The 18,414-nt window shown below is 38.5% G+C and overlaps 1 protein-coding gene across 5 annotated transcripts in view; it reads left to right on the top strand.

Moving 5' to 3' along the window:
- Positions 1 to 18,414, top strand: part of LOC108249507 (short chain dehydrogenase/reductase family 16C member 5) — a 62,527-nt gene that overhangs the window by 16,497 nt on the left and 27,616 nt on the right. For 4 of the 5 annotated variants that reach the window (XM_037981951.1, XM_017438941.3, XM_017438939.3 and 1 more), the window contains one exon: positions 3,743 to 3,868. In XM_037981951.1, coding sequence (XP_037837879.1) covers positions 3,743 to 3,868 — 126 coding nt within the window. Of the gene's footprint in view, positions 1 to 3,742; positions 3,869 to 8,886; positions 9,656 to 18,414 lie in introns of those variants that run through there. The other variant, XM_017438942.3, reaches the window with a different exon arrangement.

The following is an 18,414-nucleotide window of genomic DNA, read 5'->3' as shown; positions in this document are numbered from 1 at the left end:
AAACTGAGTGATGATGAAGCAAATCTACAACAGAGTGGCTCACAAAGGAAAGAATCCAGGTGTTGTAATGGTCTAGTCAAAGTCCAAACCCTAAACTGACTGAAGTGCTGTGGTGGGACCTTAAGAGAGCTGAGCAGAAACAAGTGTCTGAGTACCTCGATGAACTGAAGCAATGTTGGAAAGAAAAATGGGCCAAAATTCCTTTGAAACCATGTGAGAGACTGAAAGTCCTACAGACCTCTGAGAATTATTGCTGCTAAAGGAGGTTCTAAAAGCTGGTGGCTCAGGAGCTGGAACCCGTTTTTCCACTCACAACTTTAACAATTTGGTTTTGTTTAATAAATAATGATGTAGTGGAATCTTTTGTGTGTTTTTGTACACTTTAAGTTAGATTTGAATCATTTTAGAACCTGGTAAAGACCAGGGGTCTCATTTATTAAACTGGCGTATGCACAAAAGTTTGTGATCTATAAAATACAAACTTGACGGGAAATTTTTCGGTCCTTCATGCACACTCTGAGCCATGTGTACCCAATATGCTTGTTTTGGAGACAGAAAACTGGCGACACAGATGGTGAAGTGGGGAATTGAAGCCACACTGCATTGTGATACAAGTGAAGACCATGCATTAGTGTGCATGAGTTTCCATATTGTACAGAAGCAGATGATTGGCTGGTATTGGATGGAATTGCTCCTTTCGGGGAGTCTTTCATGATCGGGACTGTCTGTCCTTGGCACAGTGACTCTAAATGAGTCCCCTCCATTAGCAGCTGGTTCATTTGTGCTGCTTGATGTTCACAGAGAGCAGTCCTTTTCTTTATTTAGTAGGTGTGGCTCATGTTAGGCCCTAGTGCAGCCCAACTCTTACTTGAAACTGTCTTGGATCTGTCACTATAATGGATACTGGTTGATGTTTTTGGAGGTTGCTGTTGATAGCACTTGGGTCTTTAGCCATGAGGCATTATCATTGTGTGATGCTTGACAAGTATTGCTAATTCTCAGCCCTGGGAGGGTCTGTTCTCATGTAGGGGTGAGTGATATATCAAGTATATTCAATATATTGTGCAATATCTAATTTGCCTATATTACAAAAATCAACAAGGAATTTCAACAGCATTTTTAAGCCATCTGCATCTAATTCATATGCTTCAAATGCTTCATAGCTGCTATCCAAAAATTCCAGACACCAGACACCCCCACTCCCGGATTTTGTACTGACCTTTACCGTGGTATGCTTTAAATGTTTTGGGGACATGGTCAATCCAGGAACAGACTACTGTGCTGGTGTATTAAGACTGTGGTGGACCCTCACATTGTTTGGTGCACCGACTGTCTTTGTTGCACCATGCCTGAGCTTATGCATAATGTTGAGAGGTACCAACTGCCCACATGGGTAATGTGTGACTTGGATGATTAGGAGGAACGACCTCTCTGATCTGAACCCGAATGGTGTTCTATTATTAGATTTCTGTGCTAGTCGCATTTTGTCCATAACAAACACCATGTTCAAACATAAGGGTGTCCGTAAGTGCACATGGCACCAGGACATCCTAGGCCGCAGATAGATGATAGACTTTGTTGTGGTGTCTTATGATCTGCGGCCTTTTGTTTTGGACACTCAAGTGAAGAGAGAAGTGTAGCTGTCAACTGATCCCCACCTGGTGGTGAGTTAGATCAGCTGGTGGGGGGAGATGCCAAACAAACTTGGTCGACCCAATCTTGTAGTAAGGGTTTGCTTGGAATTCCTAGCAGAAGAACATATCAGAAGGATCTGATCTTCAACTTCCACCTCCAGCAGAGCTTTAACCACATCCCAGTGGGGGCGAGGGACATTGAGTCTGAGTGGGCCAAATTCCACTCATTGCCATTTATGGTGGCCATCCTCAAACCTGATGGTGGACACCGTGGATGAGGAAGGCTGTCAAGCTGAAGGAGACCTATCAAGTTAGCTGGTTTTATCCCTGACCTGTCTGCTGTGTTTCTTGGTCTTTATGATGGTGTTCGATCGCTAAAGTTCTGTAAAAAACCTCTGAGGCTCACAGAACAGCTGGATTTATACTGAGATTAAATGACACAGGTATACTCAATTAATTAGATGACTTCTTATTGTAGTTGGTTGCTCTGGATTTTAGTTTGGGTATCAGCGTAAAGGGGGGGAATACTAATGCACACAACACTTCAGATTTTTATTTGTAATACTAATTATAATTCATGCATCATATTCCTACAACTTCAATGTTACGGGTTGCTTTGTTTTGGTGTACCACGTAAAATCCCAGTAAAAATATTTAAAGTTTGCAGTTGTAATGTGGCAAAATGTGGACAAGTATAAGGCAGTATAAATACCTTTTCACAGCACTGTGTGTGTTTGCGCATTTCTCTCTTTTTTTTTTTTTAATTTTTCCGTTTTGTTCTTTAAAGGTGAACTGAAATCAGATCTCAAAGAAATTGGCATTTAATGAATGTTATTTATTCAAACATCTTCACAATGTTTCAGGGACCCATTTTTGACCTAAAACTTAAATAAACTGTTTAGCGTTTTAGTCAATTTCCGAAGTGGGTAATGTGTGGGGCGGAGTTGCCGTCCTTGGTTCATGACGTGCGCTGTGCCCTGGCCGGCGAAGAATGCCGCTACTATCTGGTTTGTTTATGACTGGAATTGGAAGTAGCCTTTTTTGAATACAAAGAAATGCCGGAAGACTTTGTGGGAGAAATGGATATGCAACCACACCGGTGTGAACCTGAATCGACAGCTGGATCTCCATAATCAGATGAAAACTTTTCAGATTCGGATTCTGATGATCACCAGGACTGTCATGGTCGACAAAACAACGCGCATAAGAACCAAGTTGGGAATGTGAAACTGTGAGAACAGATTACCCAGAGATCATTGTTATGACATCAGTACACGACACTGCAAATCAACAACACCGGCAGGAGAGGCTAACGTTGCTAACTTGAAGCTAACCAGATGCTGACTCATTAAAGAACGTGGTTGCGAGTAGCAACTCTTACACCAGAGTAAACTAATCAACAGCAATTTTAGACTATAACATTTGTTTAATCACACATTAATTATTATATTTTTTCATCAATAACAAACTGCTCAGAATTACAAACTGATCAAATGCTGTCGGCCTGTATCTCCAGTTCATCATACCTTTGACAGAGCGCATTCACAATATCACGTTTGAAGTAAAACTTCCTGTTTCTCGTCTCCTTCTCTGTGGCAATGTCTTCATCTCCATTTGCCCATTTTTAAAATAAAAAAATAGGACTTCTGCTGGCAAAAAGTCCTGTTCTTTTTAGCATGAAGCCAGTCCACCACAGTAACGAGGGTCAGAGCGGTTCTTTTCTTTGAAGAGATCTGAACCAGAGTTCTGATAGTACTTCCCTCATTGGAGCTTATGAATACAAATCTCATTTTTATTTTTCGCAAAGCCAAAAAATGAAACCGCAGCGGTATTTCCTGGATGTTCGAACAATTAATTCCAATGAACTGAACCAGGTTGTAGTATTCATCCACTCACTGTTAAATGGCTGAATGCTGTGAACCTCAGCTACTCTGTGGACGTCACATATTAATTTTTTTTTAAATATTACAGTACGCATATTGTAACTGCAGTTGGCTTCAAAACACTTCAGTTCAGCTTTAATGTCTTGTCCCTCTGTACCAATGGTGTCTGTGTGGTGATCAATCCCTAGCAGTTTGGCTGCTAATTTCTATTTTTTTCCTCAATAGGTGGCCTAGACTCCTGCCTATCCTGAATGCAGAGGCTGTAGCCAAGAAGATTGTTCATGCTGTACTCACAGACCAGGTCTTCCTGTTATTGCCAAAGAGCATGTATTTCATTGCTGGTCTAAAGAAGTAAGTTTCTACCTCCTTTTGTTTTAGTTTTCCTCTTAAAATGTTTTGCACATCTTTTAACATCCTAATTGATCTCTGTCCTGTTTTTATTAAAATGGACAGTAGTAAAGTTATTTTCTAACTCCAAAATTACTCCTTCCTGCTCAACCAGATAGTATCTTTTCTAACACTGTGTCAAACCCCATTTTTGGAAATGTTGCCAAGAAAAAGCTTTTTTTGATTTTTAAACAAGGCACGTTTGCAGTTCAAGACCTCAGGAACATTGTAATTTGGACTTACACCACCGAGTGAAGCTGTCACTATATTTCATAATGCCATGCTTTGTGTAAACATAACACACTGTAAGTTGTCCATACATTTGAGCATTGTGATTGAGTGTTTGATTTCACTCAACAGCCATTTTTAGTTTGTTTTTTCGCATTTACCTTTTAAATGTAGTGATTGACAAAAGAGAAATTGAATTAAACAGAAGATGCAAAGTTACCAGAGACATAATTACAAAATAACTCCTGCACTGTTTGCCTTTTATTTATCTTAGGTGTCATATATGTAGCTTAAAGAATTTCTAGGGTCCAAAATATTTTTTACATTCAGATAATACTAGAGATGGGAATATTTAGATGTGTTATATTCTTGTCTTTAACTCATAGAGAGACTCCATCCCACCTAGGCAGTATGATTTCTTCAAACTTGTGCAGTTGGTTTCATGTGCTCAAAGTTCTAGCATAAGAACACGACACATTTGTAGCTCAATTTGCATCTCTCTAAACTATGCTGTGCTGCAACAAGAGCACAGTGAACATATATGCAAATGGTTTCTTTTTGTAGTGGCTAAAATGCTATATTTTGCGCTACTGGTTGCTGTTCTTCCTGGTGGGCCTTGGTTGTACGTGCGCTTAATTAAACTTGCTATGCAGATCTTCCTTGCCGGCTTATAGATCATAAAGCCATTTATTTCCTTTAAAGCATCCATTCATCTTGTCATTTTCCATCAGCACAAAATACATCCACATAAACTCTTAAATTAAGCACAGTAGGAAACCGTTTACCTCCTACCATTAGCAACACCTGAGTAGAAACACACCTGACCTTAAATAACCCATCCCAGCAATACACCAAATGAAATACACCCCTTAGTGGAGAAAAATAAACAAAAAACAGATAAATGGCTCCTACACTATTGTTACTTTCATTCCTTTTTTTCCAGACACAGTAGTTAGAGCAACTTATCTGACTTGTACCTTATTGTGGATTACAAAACCTAAAATTTAATGTCAATACCAAACCAACAAGCCATACTAAAAAAAAATGTTCAGGTTACTGAAAACAAACTCACAATTCAACATTTCACAAGTGTTGATATAATAAAAATTCCTGTTTCGACCAAATTTCTCACATTAGCCTTTCTTTTTTTATTTTTTTCTTAGTGGGTACTAAGAAAAGTCATTGTAGTCCTGTGGCCTTATCTGATGGTAACAGGTGCACTAGTGTCATCAGCAGTTGTGGCTGTGTGACTCTTAGAGTTAGAATGAGGAGGTGCAGTTGCTGAGTAACTGGGTTTCATGCAGTCTCAATGTACTCATTAAGAATCTAGCACTTCTAAGGTGTCCCGAATTTCTCCTTAGAACACAGGCAGAGTCTAACTGAACCTCTTTCTCGTTTTCCATCGATGTTTTTCAGTACTTTGCTTGATCTCCAGACAGTGTGGGGTTCCAATGGCTGCACTCTTACACAGTCACTTAGTTTCAGTGAATCCAAGTTTCTTGCTGCTCTGTTGTAGAAGGCACATTGATGGTCTTGGTTACTTTCCAAATCCTTCTGAGCCAATATGGCTTCTAGCTGCAAAAGACTGGCTTTGGTTGGCAAAACCAAAACCAGTTTTGGTATGCCTGCTAAGCAACCTCTGTGCTAGACTGTTTTGCAAACCTTGTGATGGTGTGTTGCAGCATCACAAGCAAGTGCAAGATGGGGATCCTTTCCTGCAGCTTTGGCTTTGCTGTCTTCACGACTGAGTCTGCTTTGTCATTACAATGTGAGCTAGTCTGGTGATGAGGTCTTATGCTGAAATGCATGTGTGATGTATATTGTGGTCCATTGTCTGAAATTAGAAAAATGGGCTTTCACCTTCTTTTTATTATGGTTGACTTGTATTTGGTAAGTAATCTTTTTCTCAAAAGTTGGAATAATTGTCCACAGTGATTAAGGTAGTCCTTGTTGTTAAATAAAAATAGGTCTGAGCCCACTTTCATCCATGGTCTACTTGGAAACTCATGTTCTCTCATTGTTTCTTTTTGTTGATTACCATCCACTGATCTGCAGAAATCATACTTGATTACTTAAGTCTTGATTTGTTCATTCATGCTATGCCAGTAAAGACATACTGGCTCTCCTTAAGCATCCATCCACACCAAAATCAGGAATAACAACAGATTTACCCCTAAACGCTATTTTGACCTTTTATTTTAGCTCCTCTTGAACTCCTCTTGAACTGGCTTGATCTTCCCTGGTGCATCTTCTTGTTTGGCCATCCCTATTATATTGTAATGGTTGGTCCTTTTTTGTTGCAAATTGTATCATGGTAAATTTATCAGCAGATTTTTGTGTATGTTGTACTTTACTAGTCTTTGTTTTCTTCAAATGTGGAAAAAAAGTGGGAAATGGATGCACTTGAATGCCTTCTTTAAGGGTTTTGAATTGATGCAAACTCTGTTTTCCATTTTTCTTTTACACAATAACCATTCCACTGATCCAGTCTGTGCTATATACAACTGGTGTGATGATCCTTCTGTACTGGAGGTCCTGTAATGCCTCCTTCAGTGGTTTTATTATGGCATCTGGGACATGTCTCTTTGGCAGCTGCACCAGTTTCACATTATTTACTACTTCTCTTTTGTACACTCACTCGAGACCACTATCATCACCTGTGTCCACTATCCAATTGTGAATTTCTCTGAGATGACAAAGTTATCTATGGGCAAAATGTTCTGGTGCTCTTTTTTTAAGTTTCATGGCCTCACTGGCTCTTTTTACTCAGCACTGGTTTTCTGTAAGACCTCATTAGTTTCTCACATGGTTGTGGAGGAATTCTGGCTCATTTTTCTTTTCAACATTGCTTCAGTTCATTGAGGTTTGCAGGCATTGGTTTCTACTCAGCTCTCTTAAGGTCCCACCACAGCATTTCAATCAAGTTGAGGTTCTGAACTTTGACTAGACCATGCGTACCATATTTGTTTGTTTTGAAGATGGGGGAAACTGGCCACACAGATAGTGAAGTGGGAAAGTGAAGCCACACTGCATCATGATTCCTCTCAGATATTTTATTTCACTCCAAAATAAAACTTTATTTTAAATCGACTTTATCAGCTTTCAAAACAGCAGTGTTATTTCTGCTTCTGCTGGTGAGCCATAAGTTTTCTCCCCATCACATTCCTCTCCCTGGATGATCACCAGGGTGATGCGTACCACAGATTAACACAGGAGGGGACAGTGGCTCCCCCCTCAGGTGCTGCCTCCTAACCCCCTTTCCAAACCTCCAGAGCGCAGAAGAGTTCTTGTACACCCTTACCCCCACCTGTGGCTGACATGCTCTGGCAGTGGCCGGTTAGTCGCTTTTGCGTCCACCCTCAAATCTGACCACTTGGTCCTCTATTGCCCCTTTTCCACTGGGGGGGGTGGTTGTGGGTGACCAATGAGTGAACAGGAGCTACCCACGAAGCAGGGCCGGCCCAGCTGGCCCTACTCCGAAGCAGGGACCAAAGACGCAGGGGCCGACCTCGAAAAAATGCCGGTGGAAACGTGCGCAAAGCAAGCGGAGTAGAGTGGAGCCGGGACCTTTAGAGCTGGTAGAAAAGGGGCATATGTCCCACTCACTGAATTAACAATGGGAACGACAAGTTGCCACTCACAACGTTTCTTTTTATTTGTAATGCCAATACTGTGGCTCTCAAACTGATATTTTTTTCTGTTCTTCACCTCACTCACCAGCACATTGATTTCTGCCTCTACTAAACTAATAAATTTAGTTTCTTCGCTCTTTTCTCTGTGGTTGCCATTGGTAACCATGAAATAACATTAATTACTTAGCTCATTTAAATACACCTTCACATTTATGAGGTGCTTTGCATTGACCTTTTATGGTTGAATGTTGGCGTGTGGAGAGCAGAACCTGAGTCGGGACCTTGTGTGCAAACTATTAGGTTCATTAAGCAACAATGTTTTTGAACATGTCTTTGCATGTCTGCCTCTCAACAAATTATCTTGTGAACCACTGGGCAGCTTTTAATGAAACTTTAAGAAAGTAATCATTGGCTATACATCTACAATTAATTACCTTTGGGACAAACCTAAATCAAGAAGGCTACCATAGTCAACTGACTTTCATAAACACAAAAATGTCTATAATTCAGTCAGTTTCACAGATATTGATCTAAAATTTGATGCAGATGTAGCTTAAAGTCAGCTGCAGGTTTTATTTCAAGTGCTACTTAATTTGCAAGATATTTGCTTAAAACTTTGGTATTAACTGTTGGGGAGTTGGTAATTAGTTTCTGAAAGTTTTATTTAAGTATGTCCAGTGGTTCGTGAGATATTTTGCGAACAGGCAAATTGGGTTGACTATGCAACTACAGCTGATTATGTTTTGGAGCCAATCAAATTCAGGATGGACGACACAGCTAATCAACATTAGCCAACCGAAATTTGGCTACAACTCAGTCAACCTTTCAGTTATTAAGCTAAAATTTGTTGATGATGTAGCTGAAATGCCCTCAAAACGTGATGATTTCTGTTTTGGCTTACAGGGTTAACTGAGCTAAACTTTGAATTGATGTGGAGTGGCTCGGAGTCAGTACTATGCCACATTACATATAATTTACTTTTTTCTCATTTAGCTTTATATAATTAAGAACAACTCTAGTAATTATGACGGTTCTTGAGTGACTTTAATGTGGCTTTGAACTTTATAAATAAAATGCAGATTTACATCTAAATACTTACTATCACCTTTTTATCCTTCTCAGTGTTCTGCAGTGGAAGCTTGCCTCCCTCTTTGATGCTTACCTGGGATTGACAGTTAAAAATGAGCAATGTTTGCACTCTAAATAACACATATTGAGCTGATGTGTAAAGATAGTCTCCTTATCACTAAGCTGTGAGCAGCACTTTATTCAATTAAATAATAAATAAATGAGGTATTCATTCATTGTTTACTGTTATTTTAATGCAGGTCTTCCCATTCAAACTTATGGTTTGTTCTTGTTTCTTTGACTTGATTCATGCTAAATAAAATAAAATTAAATGTAAATGTACAAAAAAGAATACTTTTAAAGAACAAAGTAACGGTAAAAACTTGTGTATTTTTTACAGTGGCATAGTTTCTTGTGAAATGGGGCAATAAAATGATTAGAATATATGCAGTGCACTGTTGCTTTGTTTTGTATTTGAAGACTTGTATTTGAAACCAACTTCTCTGCACCCATTGAAGTATGTTTGTATGCATTCACACAGATTCATTTGGAATATCCCACTGTGCAGAGGGGGTTGTTTTCAGGAGACTAAAACTCACATTTTCTAGGCATTTTTCAAGATAGTTGTCATTTTCTGTAGGACATCTCAGGGTTTGACCTACTTTTGATTTTTGTTGTGAATCTTTTTTTGCTGCTTCTACAATATAAAAGTCAAATTTAAAGATGTAAATGTTAAGATGTAACTGCACTGTGTTATTATTCTGCTAGACATCAGTTGTCTTTAAATACAAGCTGATACTTTAATAAAAGATTGTGTATTTTGCCATTAGTTTTTAATTCAATTCAATTCAGTTTATTTATATAGCACCAAGTCACAACAAAAGCCATCTCGGGAAAAATATTCACATACATTGCCGTATTTTCTGGACTATAAGACACACTTAGAAGTCGTAATGTTTTTGGTAACCTACAAAGCCGCACTGCTTGCAGCATTAAGGCTCAGATATAGTCGCACAGGGCTCCATGCTTGGTACACGGTGTAGGCGTTTAAACTTGACGCTTACGTCGGTGCAGTATTCCTCTGTGAGTTTTGAAAAGTTTGATTATCTTTGTGATTTCTCATAGAGGGATCATATAAATGTTGATACAGGTGAACCAGCTCCGCTAGAGCACCGAAATCAGCCATTTTGAATGTAGCGCGGCACTCGCGGTCCATGCAGTCCACAGGACGTTACAAAAATTGGGAGGTGCACGAGGCACTTAATAGTCTGGTGCGCTTTATACAGTATATGACAAAAGTTTGAAAATGGACCATTCATTGACTGTGTGTCATATAATCCAGTGTGCTTTATAGTGCGGAAAATATGATACAAAAGCTGATTAGTAAAAGTTATCTAAGGAAGCCAGCAAATTCCATTGAATCTTCACTTCATCTTAGTCTTCCATCCTGAGCAGCACAGAGGTGACAGTGGAAAGGAAAAACTCTGTTTTAACAGGAAGAAACCTTCAGCAGAACCAGAACCAGGCTCAGGGCGGGCAGCCATCTGCTTTGACCGGCTCGGTTTTGAGAGGACAGAAAAGAGATGCAGTCAAAGACAAAATGACTGATCCATGTTAATAGAAATAATTACAAATATAAACATGGAGAGTAGAATAAGTAAAGACAGCAGCAGAGAGAGGAAATGTGATCAATTTGTCCTCCAGCAGTCTAAGCCTATAGCAGCATAACTAAGTCAAAGCTCAGAAAACCCAAGTCAACCCTAACTATAGGATTTATTAAAAAGGAAAGTCTCTATCCCATGGTGTCTAATAACTTACCTAATGGAAGCATATAAAAAGTCTAGAGTATTGGTCCAAGCACTTCATTATTAACATTTAAAAACTGGAATCTATCAAATAAATATGTTTTAAACCATCTCAAAGCTGTTCCTGTAACTCCAATATCATGTTCAAGCCTCTGTAATAGAATATTGTGATCAATTGTATCAAATGCAGCACTGAGATCTAACAGGACAAGTATGGACACAAGTCCATTGTCTGAGGACAGGAGAATATGATTGGTTGGTAAACCAACATTGAAGAAATAATAATATTTATGACTTTGTCTGTTGAAATTAGCACTAAAGATGTCCCCACCACTTTAAATTGTTGGTGTGGCAGCAGTTCAAACTGAAATGTCTGGCTTTATGACCTTCCTGCAGCCTCTACAACTTCATGCAGAGAGGAACAGTTTATCTTACATTTATTTACAACAGAACAGACTTAATACAGAGTTTAAAGATGATGAAAGTTTGAACTGCTCATTCATCTGTTTGACTTTGAGGAAAAGAGTTGATTAAACCTGATGAAGCTTTGAGGGAAGAACAAGGTGGTGACACAATTTCTCTGGACTGTTCCATTCCAACCCACACCTAGCTCTCCATGTAGGCAGTCTTTTTGTTCATCAGCGTGAGCGACTTTTATCTGTGATTAAAAATAAAAATTAAAGCTGCAAGATTGATGAATAGCACTCGCACCTTGGTGACACTCCAGCCTGTGTCACAATATCGAGCAAAAAGCGTAGCCAGTACCACACAAAAACACCTGAATTTTTCGGAGGTGGTTGTTCAAATGTAAGGACAGGAAAGGGCAGAGAGGTCTTCAAAATAGGGACTATAATTCAAAATGGATGACATCCATGAATAAAACAATACCAAGGAACAAAACATTGCCTGTTATCTCACAAATATTGAAGGTGTTAAAAAAGTTTAGCCACGCCCACTTGCTGTGATGAAAACTTAAGCTCTCAATTGTTTTAAATGCTCCAAATCTTAACAGTTTATGTTTGAATTTTATACTTCAAAATTTCTAAAAGGAGTTAGTTCAAATTTAAGGGTTGGAAATGGAAAAAGAGGCATTAAAATTATAACTTCAAAACAAAATGAACGATTTCCTGTTTAAGTTATTAGACCAAAAGACTTTTTGTAGTCCTTGGGGAGAATAATAAGTGTACCAAATTTCATACTTGTAGATGAAAGTAAAAGACTAGCAAAAGGTTTGAAATTTTCTAGGAGGTGCTTTTTATCATGTTTATCACATCAGCATAATGTGTGTATGTACACTGTATTGCCAAAATTATTTGCTCACCCATTCAAATCATTGGAATCAGGTGTTCCAATCACTGCCGTGGCCACCAGTGTATAAAATGAAGCACCTAGGCATGCAGACTGTTTTTACAAACATTTGTGAAAGAATGGGTTGCTGTCAGGAGCTCAGTGAATTCCAGTGTGGAACTGTGATAGGATGCCACCTGTGCAACAAATCCAGTCATGAAATTTCCTCGTTCCTAGATATTCCACAGTCAACTGTCAGCTGTAATATAAGAAAATCCATCATGGTCAATATGGGGAAAAAAAGACCTTCAATACACTTCAACAGGCAAGGGGAAATCAAATTTCTACAAAGTAATACCAATTTAACAAATATGTGTAATGTAAATGAATGATTGCATAAATATTCACCCCCTTTAAAGTGACTATCCTAACTCAACTCAGAGAAAAGATTATTGAAAAGTGCAAGTCAGCAGGTGGATACTAAAGGATTTCTAAGGCTGTAAGCAGCCTCAGGAGTTCTGTTAAATCCATCATCAAGAAATGGAAGGAATATGGAACAAGTGTAAATCTACCAAGAGCAAGACGTCCTCACAAACTGACTGTGAAGAAGGAAAATGGTAAGAGAGAACACCAAGACACCTGTGAACACTCTGGAGTTCCAAGCTTCAGCAGGTGAGCTGGGAGAGACTGTGACAACAACTGTTGCCCAGGTTCTTCACCAGTCTGTGCTTTATGGCAGAGTGACAAAGAGAAAGCCACTGCTGAAGAAAACCAATATTAAATCTTAGTTCAAGTTGACTGCCGAGGAGCACTTGACCGTGGTGTCTTCCACATACTGCTCTGCAAACTCTAGTCTAAGTTCTATGGCAGTGAGAGATACACAGGGTGAATTAAGACAAAAATGCTTACGTGTTAATGTGTAATTTGTATATGTACCTAAAACAGATATTAAAGAAAGGTGAGTTTGTTTGCAAGAAATTTTAAATAATTCAAAAATTAATGTTAGTTCAACATTCATTTGGAAATGCCTGTAAGAATCATAAAAGTTAAACTGATCGTCTAAGAACTAGGGCTGCACAGTATATTGCAAATTTATCTTCATATCTTTATCTATATATATATATATATAATCTCATTATGGCTCAATTGTAGAATGGATAAATCATAGTTTATTGTATTTCAAGTACTAATCATTCATGTTCTGCTCCTAATATTATAATTGGCCAATCCAACAGACTCACTCGTCTTGATGTCCACATCTGGTTCCGATGATAGTGATGAGAAGAGAAAGTCAGGAGGGAGGAACAAGGATTTATCGCAACCAGTATTGTCAATGCAACAATAGGGTTTCCCCCAGAAAAGAGGCTAAGCCTGGTGGTAGGTGGCCGTTCGCCGGACGACCGTGATTTAGTAAAAAAAAAAAGATTAAAGTTAACAGGAAAGTTGAAAATATGGCTATTTATTATGTGATATTGTAAGATATTTGTGCCAAATATTTACACAACTACAGTTTTACAAAAAGGCACTTTTTCAGTATTTTTAAACAATAATACAATTAAAATAAATACAGATTGATTGCACCTAATTTAAATTCTAATTTAAGTCACATTTACAAATAAATAAAATTAACATAAATGAAAAAGTGCAAACAAAGCACCAACACACGTCTCACTTCCAGGCCAATGAATAACAACAGAGAACTAAGAAAACAGACAGATGCTGTCCTGTACTGTGCTTTTTGTGGCACAGGCTGCATGTTGGATCACTACATGGAACAACAAAACAAAGTATATCTAATGTTGAATTTAATAGGATCATTTTACTGGTAAACAAGGATAAATTAGCGCAAGTTATATTAATATTTTCACTACAAAACATGCTTACTGTATTCGGTCTTGTAAAGCCACCCGCTGAATTTCGGCTTAACTAACCTCTTTGATCTATAAATACTCTTTTAATGTCTGCAGCAGTAGTTTTGAGCTGTTTGATTATCTTTGTGAGCTCTCAGAGGGATCATATAACCAGCTCCGCTAGAGCAGCAAAATTGTCCATTTTGAATGGAGCGTGCGCAGTTCGCGCAAAGTTACAAAAATTGGGAGGTGCACGACCACTCTAGTGTGACACCGCGTGGGGCCTTCACACAGGGACAAGGATAGCGCGATTGCGTCACTGTTGGCGCTGTCGTGTGGTGATCAACGTGTCAAGTTGATGCGGGTGGAAAAAAAAGTGTATAAAATGACAAATTTTACAATAAACAAGCGGAGCTTAGCCTGGCAGTGAGGGTAGTTAAGCCTGGTGGCCCGCCAGGCTTATAGTACCCTGGGGGAAACCCTGAATAATAAACAATCATATCACACATCACAAGTTTTTCTAATATTGTGCAGCATTAGTAAAAGCTGTTAAAGATCTCAAAATGCCAGTTTAGTCATGTAAAGTCCAACTTTCTGTGACTTGTTTAAACTTTGAATGATGTTTCTGCTGCGAAGTCTGTCTCAGGTATAGCGCTCCATACAGGGCTGGCTTTTACCAGTCATTTTACCAAAATTCTATTGATCTCTTTTTTTTTCTGAGATTTTTTAAAAATTTTGTCTACCTTGTGTTCTGCTGCCAAACAGTACAGTTGGTGTTTTACCTAAAATGAACACTTCTATTGCAGGTGAGACATGGAGCTAACATGCAGAGAGGGTCACAAACTAACAAATAGTCCACCCTGAAGGAAATTTCAATGGAAAGCAAAAATTATACTCTAAGATGCCTCTGGATTTCTCTAAGATAAGTGTTGGACAGGCTGCAGTCCATCTTTAGGGACTCACCAATTTTATAAATATATTGATTATTAAAAGATAAGAAATATGAAATTAAGAAATGTGTAAATATAGACCTACCATTAGACACTTCTATCTGTATACTGGAGGTCATACCAGAAATTATAGCAGTGAGACAACAATAGTTTCTTTTGTAGATTTCTGCAAGACATTTTTTTCAGCATCATGTCCAACATTGGTCAGCACAGCTGTGTGTTGACCAATGATGATAGCGTGATATAACTCAGGACCCAGTATACAGAAGCTGTCATGTTGAATTATTGGAACCCAAGTCTGCTCTAGAGATGTGGGGCTTTAAGCCCTGCCTATTCCCCACACACAGTGATTTTATCACATGATCTTTCTTTTAAGATTTCAGTGAAACCTATGTGAAAAATAAATAATTGAACATAACGATGCAAGGTAAGAATTATGTGAATCAACATGATCCAAAACCTGAAAAACTTGTGTTTTTTTGTTGTTAAAATAAGGGCAATGTCCCATTTCTTTATCCAATCATGTATTAGAGCCACTCGGAAAAAAGGAGTGCGTGTGGTACAGAAACATGCACTCCTGTGTTCCTGTTCTACATGAACAGCTTCTGCAAAGCATTTTATAATGTTTCTCATTCACTTATTCACACAGGCAGTGTTTTCTATTACAGTATAGCATAGTAGTGCCCTGCCCAAAGGCACTTTGATGGTACAGGGGCTGGGGATTGAATACCCAAATCTCCCAAATGGAAGATGACTTGTCCAAAGCCACCCCAAAAATGTAGTTTTTGCTGTTGTTTTATAAACTCCTACTTGGAGCATAATGAGATAAAATCGCTTGAAATTTCTTAAAAACAGAAATTATGTATTGTAGCAAAAAGATAAAGGAAACAGGAAGCTTATTGATTTTTAACAGTTTATTACAAAAGAAATGTCAAGCAGAACATCCCAGAGATGAAACTGATCCAAGCAGCAGAATCTGTCTGACCTCAGATTGTCTGAGTGCTCATTTAAACAAAGCTTATCAGTAAGTTATAACACCACCAATCTTGTCATAACAGGAAGGCCCCTGTTTTTAGAGAATTATTCCAGGAAACACTGGAACATTTTTTAAATCTTTTTTTTCTGATTCCATTCTGTCTGTGGGGACAGATATTTGGAAAACATCATGAGAGTGTAGATTGTACACAGATAAGAAGGTTCCAGCCCAAGCGGATGCTTGTATATAAAAAACAGCCAATGGGAAAACCCGAGGACAGTCAAAGATGGTCATTTAGCCATCTTGAAGATGCCACAATATCACCTGAGCTCGCTCATAATGTCATTTACAAGGTTTGACCAAAATGACTGTAATTCCAGTCCTTTTCATCAAGATGGTGGGTGATGTGTTCCTGCTTTATTAAATATATTTCAGAAATTTGAATTTGGCCCTACAGTTTCTTGGAGTGGAAGAATATAGTGTGTGGTAAGAATGTGTGACAAAGTCATTAAAGTTCTCACTCTGAAGAAAGCTTTTTGCATCATCAAAGACTCCTTACATTCATCCAATCAGATCTTTAGTCTTCTGGCGTTTGATTAACAAAAACTATTCCACTGAAACATGAATGTTCAAAATTTGCAATAGCTTTATTCTATAACTAATAAGACATCTCCAGCCTTTAATACACACAGTTATAAGCAGTGTTTTAAAATATAACGAAAGCCACCAACTCGCTACTTTTTTACATTACCGTATTTTCCGGACTTTCAAGTGCACTTCAAAGCCTTTAGTTCTCTCAAAAAACGACAGTGCGTCTTATAATCCGGAGCGCCTTATATTTAAGAAGTTGTAATGTTTTAGTACGACTTTGGTAAACTACAAAGCTGCTCTGCTTGCAGCATTAAGGCTCAGTTATAGTTGTGCAGGGCTCCGTGCAGGGCTCCGTGCAGGGCTCCGTGCAGGGCTCCGTGCATGGCGCGGGGTGTAGGTGTTTATACTTAGGTGCAGTATTCTTCTGTGAGTTTTGAACCATATGATTATCTGTGATGTCTCATAGAGGGATCATATAAATGCTGATACAGGTGAACCAGCTTCACTAGAGCACCAAAATCCTCCATTTTGAATAGAGCATGCGGTGCGCGAGAAGTTACAAAAACCGATAACAGGCAAACACGGTTGACTCCAAATAATTAATTGTAAAATTTTAAACTAATGATCCTGCACATTCTGTTAGTGCTCAGAATATCTATTAGGGATCAGTCTCAGCTACTACCACATCAATTTATATGTTACTAATTGTAAAATTACCTGAAGTATAGCTAGTTTTGTGTTTTTAAGATCGCTTGGCTGCGATGGCCATATTGAATCAGGTTGACTGTAATAGTTATTTAGTCTTAGATCTACATCCAGTGTTTAATGTTTGAAAGTTTTATTACAATTCATCCAGTGGTTTATGAGATATTTTGGTAACGGGCAGATACCCACACAGAAATGGGCAAAAACATTATTGTTTGCCTTGGCCTTTATCAGTTGGTGATAATAGGACTGGGAATGGAAATTAGGATTCTCTTTGTCTAATATACAAACCGTACAATCTGTGCTTCAGTTATGTTTGACCTTTTAATGATGTTTTCAAAGACTATTTAACAGATGACTTTTCAGCTTGTTTTTCATTGTTCGTTAGAACAATGCCATTATTCTTTCATGGAACGATGTTTGTCTCCAGAACACAGCTTACAAAGATGGTCATTGTTTATTTTTCTTTCACATTTTTGATTTCGCATAAAAGCTTTTGAATTCAGGATTTTAACGTTGTCTTTTATTATCAGCCATTGTTTGCTGCCTCCTTGAAGACAGCCATTGTTTAACTTACCGAGGTCTGTTAGTCAATAAAGCACAGCTAACAGGCATTGATTAAAAATATTCAGAACAAGCACTATTTTGACTCAAACAAAATATTATATTGGTTATTTTTAAAATTTTTAGTCAAAATCTTCTTGGGCCTCCATGCTGACCTTTGTAAGCAGCTGCTGAATCTGCTTATGGCTATGTACTGTATATGAAACACCTTTTCTCTACAGTCAAACTTTAATGAGCAGATTGCAGAATTGTCACATACAGTACATTGATGACTTTTAGTCAATGTACAGTTTATTCTGTCTACTCAAAAACACTAAGGCCCTGATCACATTTTAGCTAAATGTGTAAAAGCTTTTGTTTTTTTTAAAACTTGTGTTTAAACAGAAACAGCCTTTTAGGAGCCCCTAATTGGTATTTTTTGACAATGGGTCCCAGAGTTAGAAAATCTTGAAACTCTACTGAAGCGTTCTGGTGTTGACAGCCTAAACACAACCTTTTGCAAACTGCTGCACTAGCTCCCTTAGATTCTGATCGTGATTTAATATATTCCTTCATAAACTCTCAACCTGCGTGTGGAATTAGCTTATTTTCAATTAACTGACTCACCACAGGCGGATTGGTGCAGCGTCTGCAGTGAAGCGGGCGCTGTACCGATCTGTCGTGGTGAAGAGAGAACTGAGTCAAAAAGCGAAGCTCTCGATTTATCGGTCGATCTACGTTCCTACCCTCATCTATGGTCACGAGCTTTGAGTAGTGACCGAAAGAACGAGATCGCGAATACAAGCGGCTGAAATGAGTTTCCTCCGCAGGGTGTCTGGGCTCTCCCTTAGAGATAGGGTGAGAAGCTCGGTCAT

The sequence above is a fragment of the Kryptolebias marmoratus genome, linkage group LG20 (genome assembly GCF_001649575.2).
Source record: "Kryptolebias marmoratus isolate JLee-2015 linkage group LG20, ASM164957v2, whole genome shotgun sequence".
In the NCBI taxonomy this organism is placed as follows: Eukaryota; Metazoa; Chordata; class Actinopteri; order Cyprinodontiformes; family Rivulidae; genus Kryptolebias; species Kryptolebias marmoratus.
The sequence above is the reverse complement of the archived record's forward strand: the minus strand, read 5'-3'. Positions and strand labels throughout refer to the sequence as shown.